The sequence below is a fragment of the Xylocopa sonorina genome, chromosome 3 (assembly GCF_050948175.1).
Source record: "Xylocopa sonorina isolate GNS202 chromosome 3, iyXylSono1_principal, whole genome shotgun sequence".
Lineage (NCBI taxonomy): Eukaryota > Metazoa > Arthropoda > Insecta > Hymenoptera > Apidae > Xylocopa > Xylocopa sonorina.
In genome coordinates, this window is record NC_135195.1 from 13497665 (window position 1) to 13519831 (window position 22167).

A 22167-nucleotide genomic window follows, 5' to 3' on the forward strand; every position below is an offset into this window, starting at 1 on the left:
TGGGTCGCGCACAGGCTAAATCAAATCCTGCTTGGCTCACCGATGCGGAAAATGCCATCCGGAAATAACAATCTTGATTTTCGTAAATATAACAAGTACGCCGACGCTGAGACCGCGTTGTGCATTTTACGCGATGCGGACACGTTGAATAGCAAAATACTCAGCTCCGAAATTATCCACCCCCTCCGCAACTATCGCTGATGGTCGCAAGTATTTTTCTTGTTATCTTCTTCTAAGGTCGGTAGCGTATCTTCTATTTACTCTTGGTACATTTTACGAAGAAATACACAAAACACTCTTGGGCAAATACAGTTGACATTCACACGGGACCGCGGTAAACAATTTCTTTCCACCGATGAGTACTGTAGACGCGTACACGTATATACGCATTTGGTGCGCACGTGGCGTCAGTTACCTCGAAACCGAGTCAAATTCTGCGCACCCTGTTATGAACGCACGGCTGACTCTATTCTTCTATTGTGCGGGTACAGACACATTCAAAGAGTATAATTTAAACCCAGTAGCACTGTTGTTAACTTTGGAATACATCGATCGAACAAAACCCCAGCCGTATTGACTCGATCGCAGGATTTCTTTTTTAATTCATACGCAAGGACCCGTCGCGTGGCCTACATTAACGCTTCGTGGCCGCCATTCAGCTCAAAATAATGTAAATCAAGGTACGTATTACGTAGGTGTGATCGTCCGATATTACGATCTCGAATGTAGGTCGCAACGCCACTTTTATAATGGATAATCGTGGATAATTGTAATTGTTGTCATTTAATTTTACGTCCCACGTTTTTCAGAGCTGTGAAAAGTCAACCAACGAAGCCACCGAGCACAAACAAAACCAGGTAAAAACAATAACCATTGTCGAGTGGATGATCAAATGCGCAGACGGAAAGATTGTTCGGACCAGTTTATAATGCTTATTCTGGCATATATTAACGTGTGCATGAATATTGAAATTACGATTGATTGGCGCTAATATTGTTGTATATTGATTACCAGAACAAACCCTTTAGAAACGTATGCACAATAAGAATTAGCAATTATAAATGTTGAATACAAAAAATAAAATATTCCGATCGACAAGTCGATGTACGAGCGCGACGTAATGTCATTCGATGGAAAGATAAAAAAGGAATTATTCATTCTGTTACGAAATTTTATCGCATTGCATTTAATTAAGTTGCGAGATAATTCGTTGAATACTTGTGGCATCTCCGCGAACCGCTTTGGCGAATACAGAAGGCGTGGGCGGTGGCGACGAATTTTTAGCCGCGCGTACATCATACCTACCGCGCTTTTGGTGTGCATCATTTATTAGAAGCAATTGAATAAATTACGTTTCATTCACCGTGGCCCCTCGTCCGTGCGTTCCATGCGATGTTCCACGACCTCTTCCCATTCACAGCAACAATATCATTTTATGGTAATAATATTTCGCGTAGAATGGCTTTCAATGCGTTCCCTTCGCGTACGCGGACGGATTAACCGAATCAACCTCCATTTCGCGCGCCTCTGAGAAATACAGCGTGATGCTTCGTTATTCCGCTCGCGTCAAATATTGTCCATGAAAAATTTGTCTGCGACTAACTGCGGTATCCACGGTGCACGTATGGCATATGGAATTATTATGGTAGAAGCGTACGGTGTTATGCGTTCACGAAATTCGGTTATGGTTGCAGGCTACAGAATCGTAACCTCCCATGAATACGACGAAATTTTGAATTTGTAATATCGACGATTTTAACGTACAGATATACCTGTGCACACCTATACGTATCAGTGGTCGTGTAGAATGAAAAGTGTAACACGGTATTGGAAATTGGTCGATTTCTACTGTTCTTTTCGACTCCGTCCATTTATACGCAGGGTGCTTCGCGAGAAAACAAAGCAATCAAATTTGTCAGCGTGCTTTGAACCTTACTTCATTTATTAAAAGTATCTGCTCGAGATTTAGTTTATAGGCTACTTCATTACTCAATTTTAATTCCAGATCTCATATTGCGGGGTCGTATCGATCCATGTCTGTACGGGCACTCTGTACGAGAACGCATTATTTTCACCGCGCAAGTGTTCGCTAAATACTCAATATTCGATCCGTTTCGAAATGCTGCCAGCCGTCAGTGCAGTTTAATCGAATAAGAGGATCGACCAGCGAAGAAGCTATTGAACGAAGGTGCATAAAGAACGCGCATTTTACTCCATTCCATGCCTGCATTATGCGAAAATACATGGGAGGTACGAGACGGAAGTCACGTTCTATGAAGTATTACCTCGAAGACATTCTATTAAGATGTTCTAATTGATAATGATAACGCCTCGGTTTCATTGTGGCTTGTTCTAATTTTCGTCACTTTTTTGCAGTGCTTAATTTTATAATATAAAGTTATAAATTTTTCTTTTCTTTGCTATCACAATTTTCACGAAAATTGTAGGATAATTTCTGAATAATCGAATATTATTTAAATCGTGGCTCTATTTGCTTCAAAATTTTCACAAGATCTGTGATCCGGATAAAACCGCGAATACACTCTAACACGATGTCCAAAAATTAATTTTCCCGTGGTAATATCGCGAAATACTCCCCAGGGTACGGTTCACCACCACAGCGACATCAGTAACGCAGATCCGTACAGCTCGATATTTTTCTCTGAGACAGTGCATTATTATACGTGGCAAATATTTTTTTTACTCGCGTTCGCTTCCTTCCGCGCACTTTTTCGCGTACTTGTTTGATTCTATCTACAAAGATTCGAGCAGAGAGGAAAGACACGCGACGTAGGTGCGAAAATAAATTACGAAGTGCTACTTAATGAAACTTTTGCGGCAGACAGTGGTGCGGTAATTTTTCAGGCCTGTCTCATACTTGTTCTGTCCTCTCTGGGAAGAGAACGGCCAGAGACAGAAACGTGAAGAGTGGAAAACATTTATATCCTTAGGAAAAAAGCGTGCGAAATTAAAGCTTGTTAATTATATCGGATGTAAATGGGACTGAAGCAACCAGGGGGCTATTAAATGATCCATCTTCTCTATTTGATAGATTCAATAAAAATTTGTCTAATCTCTTTTATTCTATTACATTTCAAAACAGCTTTTTTTTGATATGATAGAAATTCATGATTAGCTTTCAAAGTATTTGTTGGATTGGAAATTACTTCACTTTCATAATTCAATGGGGAGTTACGTATAATTTAGTTCCAGCCAATTTACAATGTGATTAGTCAATTTTAAAGTACGACAAGTACACAAAGTATTTAACAAGCATTATTTCCGAGGCAGTTGGTTAACTTCTGTTACTTCAAATAAATCCAATGTCCACGCAAGTTTCCTCTCATTATTGTGCTCGCCTAAGTATAAAACTCCGCGATGCACAACTTTTTCTCCCTTTCCGCCCTTTTGTTCCCATTGTACCTTATCTGCGAACGATTTTGCGAGCGTTTTTCCCCGCCTGGAAAAGCGTAATCAAATAATTTAATGAAATCTGATTTCACAAAGATGTAATAACATTTCATCCTCTTCCTGTTTGCTCAAATAACTTCTGGGATGCGTTGCAGAGCCGAGAGTAGGTATTGCGCTCTCGTTAAATATGAAATTGAGGTTTAGGATAATTTTATAATTATAAATTCGAGCGCCAAATAACATCGCTGTACCATAAATTAGAATTAGCTCGATTATTCGTACTATTATAATTTCAACCATTCTTAACTTTAGCAGAGTTCAGTACCACTTTAGTTAAGGCTGTTACAAACTATTAAGAGAATGTAATTAAGCCGAGAATGTGGATAATGCCGTATATATTAAACTTGGGATAGTTAAAATACACCACCGCTAGCATTTAGCCAAGCGAGTATCTTATTAAAACATTTACGCGGCTGCTCGAAAAAAGGATGTTTCCCACATTTTTACTGCAACAATTAAAATACGCACAAAGCGATCAGAGGAACAGGTTGACTCTCTGTTAATTCCAAGAGATGCGTTTCATTTGTAAAATTTAAAAAGGTAAGCGCGAAAAATTTGTAAGGAAAGCTAGTTTCGTTGGAAATGTGTGCCGCTTTATTTGCGAGATACAGCTGCGAGCTTTCGATCGGTTTATCTGACGATCGGTCGGGCCTCGAGCGTTTCAACCACTCCTGATTAAAGTGATCTCGAAATTTTTCAAATTTCATTCGCGATCGTTGGATTCTGGGTGGATCGGCTAATTAATTGTCCGATGTACACGGACGATGATTCTCGAAATGGCAGAGAAGTGGCCACGATTGCCGCGAATCGATTACTTCGGTGCATTAGCGCGCAACGAGCAATCTATCGCAAGGAGCCTCCAAGCATACGAACAATGGCCGCATTCAAATGGAATAATGTACATTTCGAGTGTAAAGCCGAGATACGGTTGACTTCGATCAGGAATATATTTCTCGAATTGGAATTGTTGTGATTCGGACAGCGGAAGAAAGAAATTATCGCTCGGCTGCGAGTGCCCGTTAAACGAACCTCGGTCTCCATTCGTCCAGGGAAATTCTGTATCCCAATAAACGTACAAGGCGTGCTTGCCACGTAATTTGCGAATGTAAAATCGCGTTCCCTTTTTTTTACAATTTCAATTATCCCACGGAAACGAACCTTTCAGCGAGCGTATCGAACGCACGTATCCGTCCGCCGTGTGCTATTTCGTACTACTTAAAACTACGACTGGCACGTTCCAGTGAAAAAGTTTGAACGCCCGCTAAGCGATTTTCAGCCGCTTCGGCTGTGATCGATAAAACGCGTACCTGACACTAATAGCCATTAATACGTCTCCACAATAGAGCGATAAATCGATCAGAATATCTCGTAGAACGGTTCCATCGGACGCTGCGAATGGGTGTCACCGCACAAAGCTCCACGAAAGGGCGATTACCAAAATTGCCGTCTCGATCAGCGTAATCCAAGTAATTTTCCTTCCAGTGGCCACGGGAGGGACGATTTCTTACTCATCGACCTCTACCCTCGCCAGCATCCAGCCCAGAAATGTTCATCGCGAATAAGACAGTCTTTTATCATCCGTTCGCAGCTGTCCCCCCCACTGACACTTTGCGGTACCACATACCAGGTGTAATTTCGTTCGACAGTAATTACACTCTGGGTGGAAAAAGGGACGTCGTGAGCAGGCACGACGCTCGCGACGCTCATCCTTGCCCTACTTCCCTCTACAGGTCGTACCTTTCATCGCGCGTCATTCGAGTTCTTATTCCGCTATGCCTGCATCTGGCGTCCTTACACTCTTTCTCTTTCTGCTTCCGGCTCGTTTCTTGTACGAATTCCGATATCAGCCGGCGACTGTCCCATTCCGCGGGGGCTGCTTCGTTAGTTTCAACGGGCGTTTGATTACGCCGCGTAGCCGGGAGGGCCAATGTTTAATTTCTTTCCCTTTGCGCGGCCGCGGCCCCCGTTGCGATGAATGGCAGTAGAAGAAATAGTAATGGTACCGTTTACACAGGCGAGGCACGCGAGAAAGCACGCGGCCGGATGTACGCGAGCGTCTACACGTGTGTATTGTGGTAGCCGGGCACCAGGTACAATCAGAAGACAGGGGAACAGTGCCTCGCTCTTTTGTAATTCCTTTCTTCCTGGCTTTTTTTAGTTTTACGTTACCCAGGGCCGCTCGCTTTTGTGGCCACCGGTGAAATAACGCGGGCCACGGATGCTGTACAACTGAAACCGAGGGACAATAAGGACCGCCACCCGGATCCTTCGGGCTACTACTGGGTCTGTTACCTTCGTGGTACCAAACGTGTACGTACACACGTTAAATATTCTATGGGCTCAAGATTATCAGCTTACAGTTGTGCGGATAATTATAGCAGGTAAGTCAAGCATTTACTTATATTACTGGGATATACGCGATCATCCGAGCGTATTAACGTCACGGTTAAGAGGTAGAAACCGAGGAACAATCGTGACGTCGAGTAGGAAAGCGAAACGGACGTGTTCACGGTGTTATGGAGATAGTTGGTGAAATCGTGGATGTATAGATGGTGCAATCAGAGATACTCGAAGAACACTCGAATAACTACACTTTTGTTAAAACTGGTACGATGCTCGGGGCATCGTAAAACCTCTCGGTTGTTTACTCAACTTTAGTACTTCTAAACGCAACAACGGCGGTGCGTGCGGTCACGTAATAACTCTTTCATTGATCCACTTTCTACCGGGTGAATTTTTAATAAACCGTATACAATAAGCCTTGGCAAAATACTCTAAACAGATTTGTTCTGTATCCGATATTACCAAGTACATCGTTTCCAGCATTGTTCATGCAACATTCACTGCAGAAACTCGTGTCTTTTATAAGTAATCCTGTCAACGATTCGTCGTGACCTGAGATGATGATGATGACGATGACATTTGGACAATAGGAATGTAACTGTGAGAAAGAGGCACTTTGTACTTATTGCTTGACTGAGTAAAAGTGAAGATTCTAGGGCGCATGTCCACGCAAATCAGCGGGATAAGGGACGGTACATCAGTTTCCACTATTCTATAATTCCACATATTTTTTTTCTATTCGAAAAACTTATCATTGCTCCCGTTTATTGCCTATTTCTGTTCGATCAGGCAACAGCAGTTTGATACAACTAATTCTATACAAATATTGTTCGAAATCTCGCAATAAAAGGTGAATGAACTAATGAAAGGGATTCTTGATGAAAAGTGAAACTTAATTATATTGCTAATAGCTTAACGAACAGCTTGGTAGTAGAAAAGGATTGTAATCTGTAGAGTCAGGATGTTCTATAATTCATGTGATCATTAAATTTGACATTTCCGTACGTAACGTTCCACGGTAAATAAGTAATGCCACGAGGAAAGTGCACCGATGGAGTTTCATTTCCACCCCTCGAGAAGAAAGGAAAGCCCTTGCTGGTCGGACGGCGCAGCACGGAGCAACCAGCAACGATAACCGGCTGGGTAGGTAAAGAATACAAATGGTTCAATTATTTCCACGGACAAAGACAAACCGCGGTATAAGATTCGAATCTGGGACGAGGCTTATCAAAAATAAAAGCCATCGGTTGCAAGAAAAGGGGCAAAGGTTGGTAAAGAACAGATATGGAATGAACGATTTCATATCAACTCCCGGTAAGTATTTGAAGATATCGATGTCCTCAGAGTCGCTGCTGGGAAATGAGATATTTCCTGGTAAAGGTCGATTGTAGATATTGTGCAACTGAAGTCATGGATAATGTAGTTAATTAATCCCTCGTGACCCTCTGAAATTCCATTTCGTCTCGAGAAGAGAATTGCACTTGCAAATTACTTCGCGTTAGCATTATGATATAATAATAAAGTAAAATAGTTTTACAATTTAAAGTTAGAGTCGACATGGTGCGTGGGTAAGTACCGTTTTAATGTCATGGCGCGGAATGTCCGGTTCGCGTCGGTATAAAGCTAGGTTTGTACTACTTGATGGCAATTTGTAGCGTCCACAGTTCTGTTTCGCTGCCTATAAAAAATTTGTTGATTTATTTGAAAACACGAGTATCGGACAGTATGATGATAGAATGTAATGATCATCACGTGTCACAGAATGTTTCAAAATAATTTGAAAAATGAGGAAAACTCGAAAAGTGACATCTTAAATAGACACCGTTGGTAGAAAAGTCTCAAGTATTTGCAGAAGTAAATAAATATAGAAAGAAATTAAATGAATAAAAATTGAACATCAAATCTCTGGATCGAGTCGATCGCACAAACTATAATATACATAGTGAACGACTATCGACGCGATGGAAGATGTAAGAATAAATGAATTGTTGATGGGATAGTTTTGTCATAGAGATTTATTTACTCATATGGTTATAAGTATATAATAATTGTAACCTAAAACTCTGCGTATAAATATTATCGGCCCAGGAGAATTGGCCGCTTAGGCTGGTTAGAATCAGCGCCGTTACCAACGGTTATCAGTGTCTAAACTCATTGGGAACAGACGTTTATTGAAAGTGTTGTTTATTACGGACAAAGTAGCATTGGTACAGCGACATTCACGAACGACACAACATTCGTTGGGATTGTGTTTTTTTTTTAAATTTTTTTTCTTCTTTTTATTATTGTTTAATTATCTACACGGTGCTTCCTAGTTTGTGTTCCCTGATCGCGCTCTGGATGTGTAGATCCAAGGGTTGGCTCTCGTCGACGTCCTTGTGCTTGTAATCGTTCAAGAAGTGGGACGTTCCTTCTATATTAGCTGGGAACTCCTTCGGTAGGAATTCTTTCTCTCTTGGTTCCAAGTCGAATCCTGACGTGGGATTGCTCAATAATCTGCAATTAACAGACGTTAGCCCGAGCAACGTGAGTTTATATCGTAAGTGAAAAAGAGGAAATACTTACTCGTACGTTGTTGGACTAACGTGGATACGAAGTGGTTCGCTTAGGGACTCGAATTTATTGGCTAAGGTGACATTATGCCCGAAAAGGCAGTACCTTGGCATCTTTTTCCCAACAACGCCTGCCAATACCATTCCAGTGTGTATGCCGATTCGCATCTAAGGAACACCATTTTTGTTTGCGTTTTAGTTAAAATTCAGTTCAGACATTTAAATATAAGAAACGGTACAAGCATTTTCTTACCCTTATTGGTTTACCCTTGTGAGTTAAATGATGAGAACATGCTTCTATCATCTTTAGAGCCATCCAAGCTATTTGTTGTGCATGAGTGTAAGTGTCACGATGGAGACCACATGCGACACAGTAGGCATCCCCAATTGTTTCAACCTGAGATTTTTGCTCCCCAATTAGTTAAATTATAAAACGCATAAATGAATGAAATTCGTACCTTGTAAACGTCCAGCTGACCGCAAAACGAGTCGAACTGTTCGTAAAGGTTCTGAAGCATGTTGATGACCATCATTGGTGTCGCAGTGGAACAGATCTCCGTGAAACCAACAATATCGCTAAAAAGCATTGTCACCTCCGGATAAGTTTTTGCCTCGATCGTCTCACCTACAAAAACAGCAGTTGTTACAGTTACAGTCATTTCAATTTGCAGACATTAATAAGAAGATTGAATAAGAGTACCTACCCAACCATAAACGCTTCGCTATATCTGGAGGGAATATAAGATGAAGTAGGCTAACATTCTTTTCTCTTTCCGCAGACACTGCAAGGTTTGCTTCTTCTATGGAGCTCTTTAGCTTATCCATTCGTCTCCTTAATCCGTCCTGTTTTGTAAAATTAAAATAAATATATTCCATATACATTCCTTTATTATAGAGACACAATTTCTCGTTTCATAGTTCAAAAAGCATGATACTGATGTTATCAACATTGAAGTAACCCGCTCTGTTGGATGGTAGTGCCACCTAACAAGCGGAATTGTAACCTCCTGCCATCTACCATCTACGGATGAAGTTCTTTCACATGAATGGCGCGATTTTTTAAAATTCGCGATATTCGCCACTATTTCTGATAACTGAAAATTTTGTTCGATCCATTTATGACACGATGTATCGTTCAATCTTTTATAACGCGATCACAATCATTGGTTTCTAATCTTCGGATCAAAATTAGAAAGCTATAATCAATCGTAATTAAATTTTATGCAGAAAACCAAACAGAATCTGGTTAAATAAGGTTGACAATCTCTATAAGTAAATGCTACCAATACGAATGTAACGACACTGATATAAAACGTGGATTTTATTATACCTGCGCCCTCGCCTGCTCGCCGACCAAGATAACGTCTCTCGTGGCATCGTGTAATGGAATATCGGATATAAAAAGCCCTCGACTAGTTAGCCCGTCCAGACCGTTCAGGAACGGCGAGCTCACGAATAAGATGGAATCCGATTCAGGGCAATCGACCATCTGACCTTTCATCTCTAAGCCCTGGAATGATTGAAATCCTATCAGTTGTAAAGTTCAAGAAACTTGATCCAACAATGATAACGCACGGAATGCATTTTAAACAACCGTCTCGAGATACGTTCGATGGAAATATCGACGTATCGGTCAACTGGATTAAATGATCCATCATCTTAGCAAAAGGAACGTAAGTTTAATATATATATATATAACGTATGTTAGAATTCTACTTGGACGTTTTTACGTAGTCCGCTCTTTGACATAACGATGCGAGCAGGTATACCTCTGCGGGATATTTATCGACAGCCGGCGGTTTCTGGAGGGTCAGCACGAAGGGTGTATTCGCGCGTCTCTGTATCTCGTTGAAGGTCAATACGATCCCATGTGGCCGCGTACAAACGAAGTAACGCGACATCTCTCGCCCGAATCGGTTCAGATAGTGTCCAAAAATCCTGACGAACCCGGCCCCGAGCTGCACCAGATCCAACTTCTGATCGACCACGAAGTGCCACGGGAACGCCTTGCAGAAACTGGCCACCCCCATGCGAAGGTCCGTCGCTTTGGTCGACAGTGGACGGAACGGTGACGCGACCGAGTGCTTTTTTAAGCTATCCGGTTCGATATAATACCTAAAATAGAAAAATTGTAAATTCGAAATGCGAAACTTGAAACTCGATACTTTGTAACTCGATATTTCAAATTTCAGATTCGACGGCTGAAACTCGAAACGCGGAAAAATTTCAGGTTTGGGTTCATCGTCCGATCGGTTAGATCGCACATTTCTCATCGAAATCGTGCTTTCCGCAACTTTCAGGAAACTTTCGTTAAAGCCAAGCCTAATCGAAGTCAATTACGGTGCTCATCTCGGAATAGTCGAACAGCGTTCAACAGTTCTTCTCTGAAAGTAAACACGGGATGGTTCGCAGTTTAAGGGATTCTTCTTTCGAGGTGAATGTTTAATGAAGTTCTCGAAATCAGCAGGCTACCGGCGTGTTTCCGGTGTAAATGTCCGCAAACACCGCCGATCAATATTTGTCCGTTTGGTAGTCGCGCGATTCCCAGGATTCTTTTTGCACGAGGCGCCGATCGAACGTGAGAATACCGAATATTGTTCCTTTAAAATGTACCGTCGGGAATCCCGTCGACGAATATAATTCGTTTCAAGTGTTCTGGCGATCAATAAATTGCACACGGCTGTGTGTAACCGTACCAGCTTTCAAATATACATGCCCCAGTTCAATTTAGAATTATATATCCAAGCAGAACATGTTGTAATTAAACTGCTTTTTAGATTACGTCCCGCCGTCTCTGTTTCAACGTATATCCGTGCGTGCTTCACGTGCAGGTACGAACTTTATTAAAAATTTCATATTGGAATATCGCGTCGCAAAAGTCGCTTCATACGCGTGGAATATATCAGAGAATAAAATTTCCTACTATACGTATCCGCTATTGGATACACAAGTATTCATTGAAAACTACTGTCTCGCGAATCTGAAAAATCACTTGCCTATATTCGTTATTGAAATAGCTAGGCGAAAATCTGATGGCCGTTTGATCCTTGTAGAAGAAATCCGCGATGCCCTTCAGGGTGCCTACCAACAGATAGGCCGTAGACGGATGGTCCGTTTTAAAGAACAGTACGATGTGTCTCGGGACTGCGATGGATACGAACTCCACTTCGGCGTCGTATCCGGACTGATGTTGCACGACGTCGTTCAGCCCGCCCAAAGTGGTCAGGAAATCAGTCATGTCGTTCCCGAGGCAACGGAACGCCCGCTTGAGCAGACTGTTGCGAGCTCGAGTAAGGATCAGATCCTGGCCGAGCTCGTCGAAGTATATGCTCACATCGTGATCTGAGAAGAGAAAAAAAAAAGAAGGAAGGTCGTCGAATTAGCTTCCAAGTGTATCACGGGAGTGGGTTTATCGTCGAGTAGAGACGATGAGGCAAACTCACGCACCGCTGGGAAAATTGACCTTTCCCAACCGAAGGAGAAGGGTAGAGAGCTCGGAGGAATCGCTTATTCAAATCGCTCGAATGCCGACCCAGGTGCTTTGTGTTTGAACACGTATCGCAGTGGCTGGGTCAGGAGTGGCCCAGTAAGCACTTACCGTTGGGTGTACCTTGGATCGATGCTCGAGTGAGAAGGCAGCAATTGGGTATTCTTCGAAAGCTGCTCTTCCACGGTCTTACCCGAAAGTCCTGGATGTGTTCCTCGCGATCGAAATTCCGCAGAACAATTTTTTTATTTCGCGGTGAACGAGAAGGAAAACCGTTTACGATAAATGTACCTTGTAATTGAGCTCTTTGCCGCGATGTTTCTTCTACAGATTAAATTACACCCGCACCTCGAGGTTATTTTCCGAGCTTGAAAAATGTTCCTCCGAGAAGTTACTTTGATCTGATTAATATCTGCGCCGTCGGTCGAGCGTTTCAGCGGGACGGGTGATACAGTTCCACGAGACTACGGGCGCACGTAAATCCCATGAAAATTTCAGGAAGCAGATCACGACTTTGGCAATTCGTAGACTCCCATAATGGCGTTTTTCTTGGCCACGCGAACTTTTACGCTGCATATCTAATACCGCTCGCTCCAATTTCCAGAACCGGGATTTCCCGTAAGTTCGAAAGTTCGCTCTTCGCGCCCCACGTTTACAATCGACGGTACGCGTCGTTCGTACACACGCCCCGCTACCCCGTTGTTATTCCCCCCCTGCCAAACTCGTAGAGACGATCGTTATATAAGTTTTATCCGGGAAATACCATTGGTCGCTCGAAAAGTTAATATCTTCTACTCCAGAAGGTCGGAACGGTGAACGTTTCCCGATAGATCGAGAAATTAGAAAAAAAGAAAATAATAAAAATGGGTCTGGAACGCTTGGTCCTTCGGTTCGATCGAGTTGTTCGGCGTCGCGGCCTGAATGCGACCGTAATTTTGCCGACGAGGCGACCAGCGATGAATTACTCGAACCAGCTCCCACCATTCGATAAAGACCAGGAAAAAAGAAGAAACAGGTGCACATTCCGCTCGTTACATGCTCGAGTGTTTCTAATTTTCGACGATTCTGCTTCGTCGAATGCTGATTGTTCAATTTCTGCGAGTATTTTCTACGTCGAACCTCGTTTGCGCATATGTAAAGTCACTAATGAGTACACTGTGAGCGTTCGTGGATTTATGGGCACTTTGAATACGCCAGAAGGTAAAGAATAATATTGCCATTTCAATACGCAAAGATCTAGTTTCTGGTCTACATTCTGAAGGAGATTGCAAGAAAAGATATCGCGCCAAGCTAAATCCTTTAGTTTCACCGTATGGTCCATTGAATTCACTTTAATGTCATCACCGCAAAAAGATTTGAAGTCCCGTCATTTGTTCTACTCTCGAGACAGGAAGGGTTAAACCTAATCAATAGAGCCGGAGTCCCGAGTCTCTTCCTCGGTTCGGTCTGTCTTCATCTTACAACACCAGCGTAAAACCCTAACCTAACCTACCCGATAAATCACCCCGAGCCCTACTCTCATCAACTGCTTCTTCCATTCTCCCGAATCAGCTTAGGACAGCAAATTCATCAACCCGGAAATCAACGGGAAGTCAGAAATTACCTGACAAGATCTCGTTTGGATCGATTAATCGAGTTGAAATCAAACGACTTGTAGAAAGTAATCGCGAATGGGGGACGCTGGCAGGGAATTGGCAAGGGAAACGATGGGAGATGACAAATATCCGCGACATTCTTTATCAAAGCTTCTTGTTGCATCGACTCCTCGTACTCTTTAAGGGCGAGTGGTCTGCTCTATCGAAATTGTTCGAATTCGGCTCGTAAATTAGCGTGGCACGTTACATGCGAGACTCGCAGCGCGTCCATGCCTAGACATGTGCCGCCCCGTTATTAAATGGGCGACGACCTTAAACCAGCACGCTCGAAGGAGGCGACGAGAGTTCGCGCGGCGGGCCTCGAGGTCGCGTGGTCGATAAACGGCCGACGTGTTCGCGTCTACGTTAGAGGGGCGGTTGGCTACCTCGCAAATCCGGAAATGAACGCGACCCAGCTTTGGCCAGCTCTAACGACCGACCGTATTATTTCCCATCGAATGTCAATGGCAGCGGGCGATAATCAATAGCGGTCGCCGGCCAGCTACACAATACGCACGGGCAATCGCATCGAACATCGCACGGACGCCTCTGTGACGGTCCGGCAGATCGGCCAGCAAAGCTTGACAAATCGATGCACCCCTTCTTGGTAGCTCGCGTTCGCAGCCTGTCGATCAGCCGAACGGAACCGCGACAGGGTTAAACACGCTCGTAACGCAAGGCGGCTGAGGGTGCGAGATCAAAGATCTCCGCGTGCGCTTTTGGTGTCGCTCGATCGCGTCGTACGAAGTGTACGCGTTCAGGTGTGCAGCGAAAACCAGGCTTGCGATCAGTTAGGAATGGTTGATGTAAAATCGGGGTAGCACAATGCGCGAGCTGAGAGAGACGCGAGGAAACCACGCTGTCGATATGAACTTTCTCTCCGTTGATAGATATACGATAATGTGAAATGTAAATAGCGAAAAAGCCAACGAAAATGCGATGCTATCCGAGTTTCTTGGGAAGCGTGTAGCTTAAGAAACCTTCGGCAAGCTGTGCTCCCTCGGTATTCCTTTATTTTCTTGTTTTGCAATCTAGTGGAGTGGAGCACGAACGCCCGGGCAAAGGAACACGCAACATCCTGTGGGAGGAAATACCCTTGCACACGGGCTTCAAACAATCCTCGGAATCGATATTCCTGAACGCAAGAAATGTCTTTAATTTCCAGCAGAACACTCCATACGAACGTCTAAGATCGTATTTTCTGCAGTTTATTTACACTTTCCTCGTTCCCCGCGTTCCAGTGGAAAACCTTTGCTCCCTTCTACCTGGTCGTTTAAAATGCATTAGAGAGAATGGACTTTTGTCTCTCGAAACGAAGCTACGTTTCATCGATAGGTACATTAGCGCGCGATGCGAGAGAGACACGTGAGCTCTCGCAAAGAGACTCCGTACGCTTCCTGATTCTTCGACCGGAACCTTCTTTTCCATTGTGAACCATTGCGAAATTCTCCGCTTTCCTTGCATCCGCGGAAGGCAAAACCTCCGTCATCGCAGGATCGTCGTGGCAACAACGGTCAAACGAAATACCGCAAGTTTCTTCACGGCTCGCTTTGAGCCGCGTTCTACACCGGCGAGCGGCGTACCGACGCTCGACCGCGTTTATTCGCGACGACGATTTCGATGGAGCCGCGTCACGCCCGTTCCATCTATCCATCCCTTTGAGGGAGCGCTGATATTCACGGCTGATTGAATTGGGACAATGCAACGAGAGGGAACACTTTGCGGACCGACTGGTCCGAACGGCTGTAACGCATGTCGGTGCGCGTTCTTGCGCGCTTTGTGTCGACGGAACACGCTACGCGGCACCGTGTAATTTCCTGAACCCAGCGGGACAAAAATTAATGCTTCCGTGTCTTCGTTCGCTGCAAATACCAACACTGTTTCCACGATATTCTACCGTTATTCGGTTATTTGGAAATTGCAACGTTCTAAAGCAGACGCGGAGAAAAAATGGCTCGCCTCACGTTGGATTCGCTGGGTACCCTTCAGGGCGGCAGCTGAACCAAAATTACCACCGGGACATGGGTGTAATTTAAGGGGGGGGGGGGGCGATTCTCGGAAGATTTGTGCCCCTTTAAAACGGCGGCGTTCCATCCGCGATAAATTTCTTTCTCCCCCCCCAGCAAAAAGCAGTGTATCGATCGTGATTGTGTGCACCGTTTCTTCGGTCTAGTCAATGGTAAAAAAGGACTAATACGAGATACGGCCTTTCAAGGCGAACCGTCTCGAGCCACTCTCCCGGGCTCCATCACGATCGCACGAGAAATCCTTTTTTCGCTTCGCCAACTCCAAAGAACGATCTCGTGATACTCCCGGTTCCTATCTTTTATTTTCCCTCCCCTTCGAACCGCTCGCTCTCGTCGCGTCGTTATCGGTAACGTCGAGTGAACACGCTACTACCCTCGAAAGGCAGGGTGTACAACCGTGCATCCACCGCCATCCCCCATTTATCTGTGATTTCGCGGCGAGCACCGAACTTTCCACGTAATAACGTTGGTAATAACGCGTTTACACGGTGCAACCGCGTTTAGGCTGGCGCAAGGATAAATCTTTCGAACGCGGGCAAAGGGATGGCCCCCGTCTAATTGCGGGAGCACCGCGCGCGCGGCTACAAAGGCTCGACCCCTGTTATTGCATTAACCGTACGATGTGTCCCGCTAATGAGCAATAAATTCATATCGTCGAACGTCTACAGCCCTCTCCCGCTTCGTTGTTTCTCCGTAATATAACGTGATTACGTCTGCGGGCAAAGTAATCATTTCGAAAATTCGACCACGGATCAGCTACTCTTTATCCTGTAACGTGTCCCATTTAAATCGATTTCCTTGCCCGTCCTCGAGAAACTGTCGACGATATCGATACGATACGATACGAAAACTGCTTCAGATAAGAGTTGAACGGTTTCCAAGGGGATTTATTCGTACGGGTTGCTTCGTATAATGGTACAATGAAAAAAGGATTCGACCATTTGCATCCCCCTGCGCATCAAGTGCGAAATGTTTCCAATACGAAAATTGCGTTTCGATCGGTTTGTTTTAAACAGATAGACCGATCCACCGCTAAGTATAGGGAATACAATCGGATGGGTGCATAACTTACGGGTTATACGACTCGCTGCGTACAGAAGGTTCACCATCGTGTGGCCATTGTCGTCGCCTTCTCTACTTTACTCGAATTCTTTATTGTAATTTTCTGTGGACGTTGCCTTTCGACGTCGTTACGTCTTTTCGATGGCGAACCCTCCCGGAAATCGTCGACGAGCTTCCGACAGGGTAGTCGAATTTGAACACATTGCCCTGCATATTGATTGTCCACGATGATTAATAGGGCGTTCGCGCAGCACACTCTACTCTAACTACAGCACTTGGCAACCGAATGCAAATTAGGTTAACATATCCACGAAGATGGAGGATCGAGCAGAACCACCTGACAACGCAGGTATATTGGATCTTGTCGAACACACCAGTCGGATCGTTAAGGTCCGTCGACGGAGAGTGCAATCATTGTATATTCAGGCTCCGGGTGCTCCCTTTTTTTCTCCCCCTGGACTACATGATCTTATTAGGAGGAAGAGAGTCCTCGACAATTGAGTTTTTAAAACAACTTTTCAGAAAATTCATTTTGTCGAGTGATGACATAATTCGAGGAGAATGATCCTTCGTCTTTGCCTCTTCGGAGAGATATCGTGTACTTAATGTACTTAACATTAATAAAGCAGTTCCTTTTCGTCCGTCAACAGACAGATAATGAACATTTTAATTGAACTCCAGAGACGTATAGCTTAGGTGTTGATATAATTTTGTAGCAAACTTGCAGCATCTTGATCTGCCGTTATTCTAAATGTAGTCCCATTTAGATTAGCCATGACTGTTGTTGTTTTAAATAGCACATTTTCAATTCAAAGGCATCGAGACTAGGTTCTTCTCGACGGAATACTCGCGTGGTCGATACTTTCATTAGAGGGGACAAAAAGCAAGAATCAGGGCGCTCCGTTGCAACGAGGCTCCTCCATTACGGGCCCGTTTAATAAGTTTACACGCGAACCGCAAATTAGATCGCGGCGTGTTTCATGGCTGGCGCACGTCACAATCGCGAGTTTAAAAGTTCCGTTTGGTCAGCTTCTAACTGGCTCCGCGCGACGGCAAACGTCTGTCACCGGTTAACCGACCGAAGATAATCGCAGCAAGTACTCGACGAGCACCCTCGAACAATGCCGGCTCACGTTGAAACCGGTCGTTCTCACCTCCCAATTAACGCTTCAATACATCATTGAATATTAATGACGTACGCGCGCGCGCGACGTTTCTAGGGCCGTGGAACTCGAACCAGCCGGGAACTCCTCGCGAGCTCTTCGCGTTTTTCCGATCGTTTAAGTTCGCATTCATTAAAATCGCAAAGCGTCGCGCGCGATCCGTGCAAGGCTCAACCACAGCCGGCAATTAGCTACTTGCCACGATGGCGATGGGAACAATGGAGTCAGATGTGGGAATGTAATTATTTAACATCAACCTTCGGATGTCAGCGCACCAACTGTGTGACCCGACGGGATGAGAATACCGTGGGAGAACTGAAACTTCACGAGCAGGCCAAACTGTTCCAAACTGTAAGACCTGCTATAGACGTCTACGGAATTGGGGGATTAACGTGAACTGAGACTCGTGAAAGATCGTAGAACCGACTCGAGCGGCGGTGGGGAGGAGTATGCGTCGAATCAACACCATTAGACTGCGGATTGTGGGTATTTGGGAGGGTAAGTTGAAGATATAGGCGATGTCTCTTAGGGTGAGACGCGATAACTGGGTTTATGAGAATACGAATTTGCATTAGCGTTTGCATATTGAGTGTCTTATCTTCGTGCATTGGTCCCACCTTTGCGCGCGTTTCAAACAGTATTTTGTCCCACGTGTTTAGCCAGGTCAATGCATCTTGCAACATTCCTAGCGGGACCCATATATTCAGTATCGTCTCTAACAGACCCCGATATTGCCTCCGTCGAGTTCGCCGCGGTGCATACTGTCCTTATTGGGTCACACATGCGTCGGGTCACCTCGGTGGTCCACGAGCGCTTCCTGTTATAGGTTTGGTTAGGTTCACCGCGAGTTAGCAGGGAATGATATAATAACGTGCACCACGAGCAGGAAGTCTGTTCTATGTAACCCGCGTAAAGAACGTCTTAAGAGCTTAGTCGTGTACCTAAATACGTTCGGGTATGGTTTTGCGGAATTCCGTACGGCGCGGAGCACAAACCTCGGTTTAATCCTCTGCGGCGCGATTCACGTTTGACATTTATTCCAACTGGATCGTATATTTAATCTGCCGCGCTCAAACGCTGTTTATATTTCCACTAAATTTTGATATTCCCCCGATACTTATTGGATGAGTACACGCGAAATTACGCGTCGCACAGCCGGGAGTTGATGCAACAATTAGTTAGTCCCCCCGAAGAACATTGCCAATTTCGGTACGAACCATTTGTGTTTAACCGTTTGTTAAATTTCGTCCCTTCCTCTTTTATATTCCGCCATTTTTGCGGTGTAATCTATTGCATTATTCATTTCTCCGCGTTATGCTGCGTCCTCATGAGCAAATAGGAAACGTGGCCGGATTTGATTTAATTTCCCAGTTTCACCCGTCCCGTCCTCTGATGTTCCGTCGATAAAATATACGGTTCGATTAGAGCTACCTTAGTTTTATTATAGTTCCTCTCTCTCTCGAGGGCGCCTTTGTAACTAATATAATACCAGCGTAAAAAAAAATTTAAGCTAACAAATTTGCATACTACAGGCGAAAGGATAGGTTCGATAATCTAAATGGAACTGCTTTTAAAGCTAACTTCAATTTAGAAGGTCCTACATATGCATGCCCCTGCGTCATTCCTGAATATGTAAAGACAAGAATGGTGTCGTCCTACAGCCGCAGGTGACGGAGCTATAACAAACAGTAGTTGCAAAAGAAAACGCAGCTCTCCCTAAGTAAAATGTATCACCTGAACAATTTACCACTAAACACAAGATCAAGATACACGTTTCGTCTTTTCATCTTACTTTCATCTTACTTACTTTCATCTTACTCATTCCGTTTACTCACTGGTAAACAACCACGTGTATGCACATATTGACAGAACAAACGGCGCAACAAACAACGCTCGTATACGGTAACCAAGGCTGCAACTACTACAATTCTATCCACAATGTACGAGTATTTATAGCTTAGAGTAATATTTGCTTGCGGTTAGGCTGTCCACAGGATTCATCCTGCATCCGCAGACCAAACTCATAAGTCAGAACGGTTAATGAACGTCCATCAGACTCGAACTTCCACTGCAGAAACGGAACTTGGATTCCGTTTCGGAAACTCTTTAAAAGGGAATACTAACGATCGAGGAGCAACCCGAGAACCGACACGTATTCTCGGAACGAAGCAGCGGAACGTGCTCGGAACCGAACCTACGTAGAACCACGCTGGAGAGCCACGAATCGTTCGATGGAACCGACGCGATTAGGGGAACGACACGGGCAGGTGTTTTCCTTTAAACGAAAATCGATCGAACGTGACCCGTGAACCGACTCCGTAAAATATGATCACCGTTAGATCGCGAAGAAACGCGAACGTAATTCTCTACGACCGTCGCTCGTTAGGTTCATCAATCTTTTACCCTTGAAATTACCCGTACAACGTACGCCGCGACCGCACCGTCGCCGCGAGAAGTTTCGCGCGGCCGATCGTTCGTTGCGCCACTCGCAACAACGCCACCCCGAGGAGCCGCATCATCGAGATAACGCGGGGTGCGTGACTGGCATGGCCGCCAGGCGTTTTCGCGTTATCGCGAATTTGCATTGCTACGGATAATTACGAGGTCGGGTAGCTACGCCCCGAATTTCGCGTAACGGGAGAACCAGCAGTGGGGTGCCGATCTCGAAAGCTCCAACTGCTTCGCGGAGGGCACGCGACGCTGATCTAACTGGCGCGACACTGCGCGACTCTACGCCTGGGGAGCGACAAATTAATTCGAGGTCGATTTAACCATGCGTTCTCCGGCAATCGCGAGATTCCACGCGTCTGTCCTCGTACTTTGCAATTGAGCGAAGTGCAAAGTTAACGAGGAAACGTTTTTTTATTGGAATTGAGCGTTTCTCTCGTCGAAGAGCAGTAAGGTCTGGATAGCTCTGAGCCGAGTTGTAAAAATTGTCGCGTTTCCACGGGCTCCTCGGTGGCGCATCGATCTTTCGATGAAGACGCGCGAAAACGAGCGGAACGGATAAAAGGGGATTACAAATTGTGGCCCTGTTACAAAGATGGAACGCCTTTGAATATTTTATGTCCGCGGGGCTACGTATCGATTGGTTTTCGCGCCATTCCGCGGTCATTCAATTAAAAACTCGGTCAAGCCTGTATTAACGAGTGGCGCGTTATCAGCGGGGCGTGTGAAAAAAGTAAAGCGGCCGAAGACGCTTAAGGGTGAATCACGGGGAATAGAGGGGCTCAACGAAATTAGTCCCAGATTCCGTGAATGAATAGACACGCTCGACACCCTCTATTCATCGAGTTCCAATTTTTCACTGACCCCTCCATTCTACTTTTTTCCCTCCCCTCGCCTGGAAAGAGTCGCGGTGACGTATGCGATCGCATTCCGCGCGGCGTTTCGAGAAAGAATTAGGTGAAGGTTGCTCGAATCGTACTATCGCGGCATCACTGATAATTCTCTGACATTCGATTACGAACGAGCAGTTGTTGAGCGCAGCGTAAAAATCGACTGGAACACTTTTGAAGAGAAATGGTGCGGTTTGGGTAATGGCGCCATTTCGACAGCTTTCCCCTATTCGTCGTCCGACGCCAAGTGAATTGAACAGTGCATGCAAATCGCCGTCCATTCATCGCGGATGTCGAAAAAATGAAAATGTCCCTGCGGACGCGTACCGCGGAACACGTTTATGGGAGCATCGATTTTATTTTACGACGCGTTAGGCGGCCCGTAACTCACCGCCGTAAAGTGTTTTTCTTTCAAGAAGCTCGATTTGCACGAAATTGATGCCGGTATCAATCTTGCTCGCGACGCGTGACGGTAATAAAGCCGGCTGTCCGGATTCGGATGACGAGGCCTGATGTCCAGACGCTTTAATGGACGCAACGGACAGCCCTCGTTGCTTCATCGCCAGCGAATAATGGTAACGCGAGAAAAAGCGATACAAATAGTGATTCACACTTTTACACGCGTCCCATTACAATATTCTCCGCAATTTTAAACCAGCATTGGTAGTATCTGCCACGATAGAGCATGAACTCGTCAATGATTATTGACGTTTCTCCGTTTTACGAAGCCCTACCCGGCAAATCTTCCCTGTTAGTCTCCAGAGTCGAAAAGTTATGCGATACTTCGCGGGCTTCGTGTTCCGCGTACGGAAGTGGCAAGACGGCGTCCACTTACCGATTGATCTCGCTACACCGCGACACTTTACACGGCGCAAGCTCTTATTACACGTTGCATCGATCTCGCGAATTTATCTGTTCGAACATAAATGTAGAACGCGAAGAAATGTTCATCTAAGATACAGAAGGTGTTGAGAAAAGGGGGGTGTTAAAAATGTAGACGATACTTACTTCTACAATCGCAAAGATACCTCTGGTCTCGTCGTTACTTTGCGTGTTAAATTCAAGCGAGTCGAATGCTGTCGTTCTTTCG

At 44.9% G+C, this 22167-nt stretch overlaps 1 protein-coding gene across 1 annotated transcript in view; it reads right to left on the minus strand.

Moving 5' to 3' along the window:
- Positions 1–7811: 7811 nt before the first annotated feature.
- The window catches only part of Gycalpha99b (guanylate cyclase 1 soluble subunit alpha 2), a 37916-nt gene continuing 23560 nt past the window's right edge, over positions 7812–22167 (minus strand). The window contains exons 4-11 of the mRNA XM_076910833.1: positions 11359–11708; positions 10136–10516; positions 9697–9876; positions 9071–9209; positions 8825–8991; positions 8620–8763; positions 8380–8534; positions 7812–8310 (exon numbers count right to left, since the gene is read on the minus strand). Of these exons, the coding sequence (XP_076766948.1) occupies positions 8112–8310; positions 8380–8534; positions 8620–8763; positions 8825–8991; positions 9071–9209; positions 9697–9876; positions 10136–10516; positions 11359–11708 (1715 nt within the window). The 3' untranslated portion in view covers positions 7812–8111. The remainder of the gene's footprint in view (positions 8311–8379; positions 8535–8619; positions 8764–8824; positions 8992–9070; positions 9210–9696; positions 9877–10135; positions 10517–11358; positions 11709–22167) is intronic.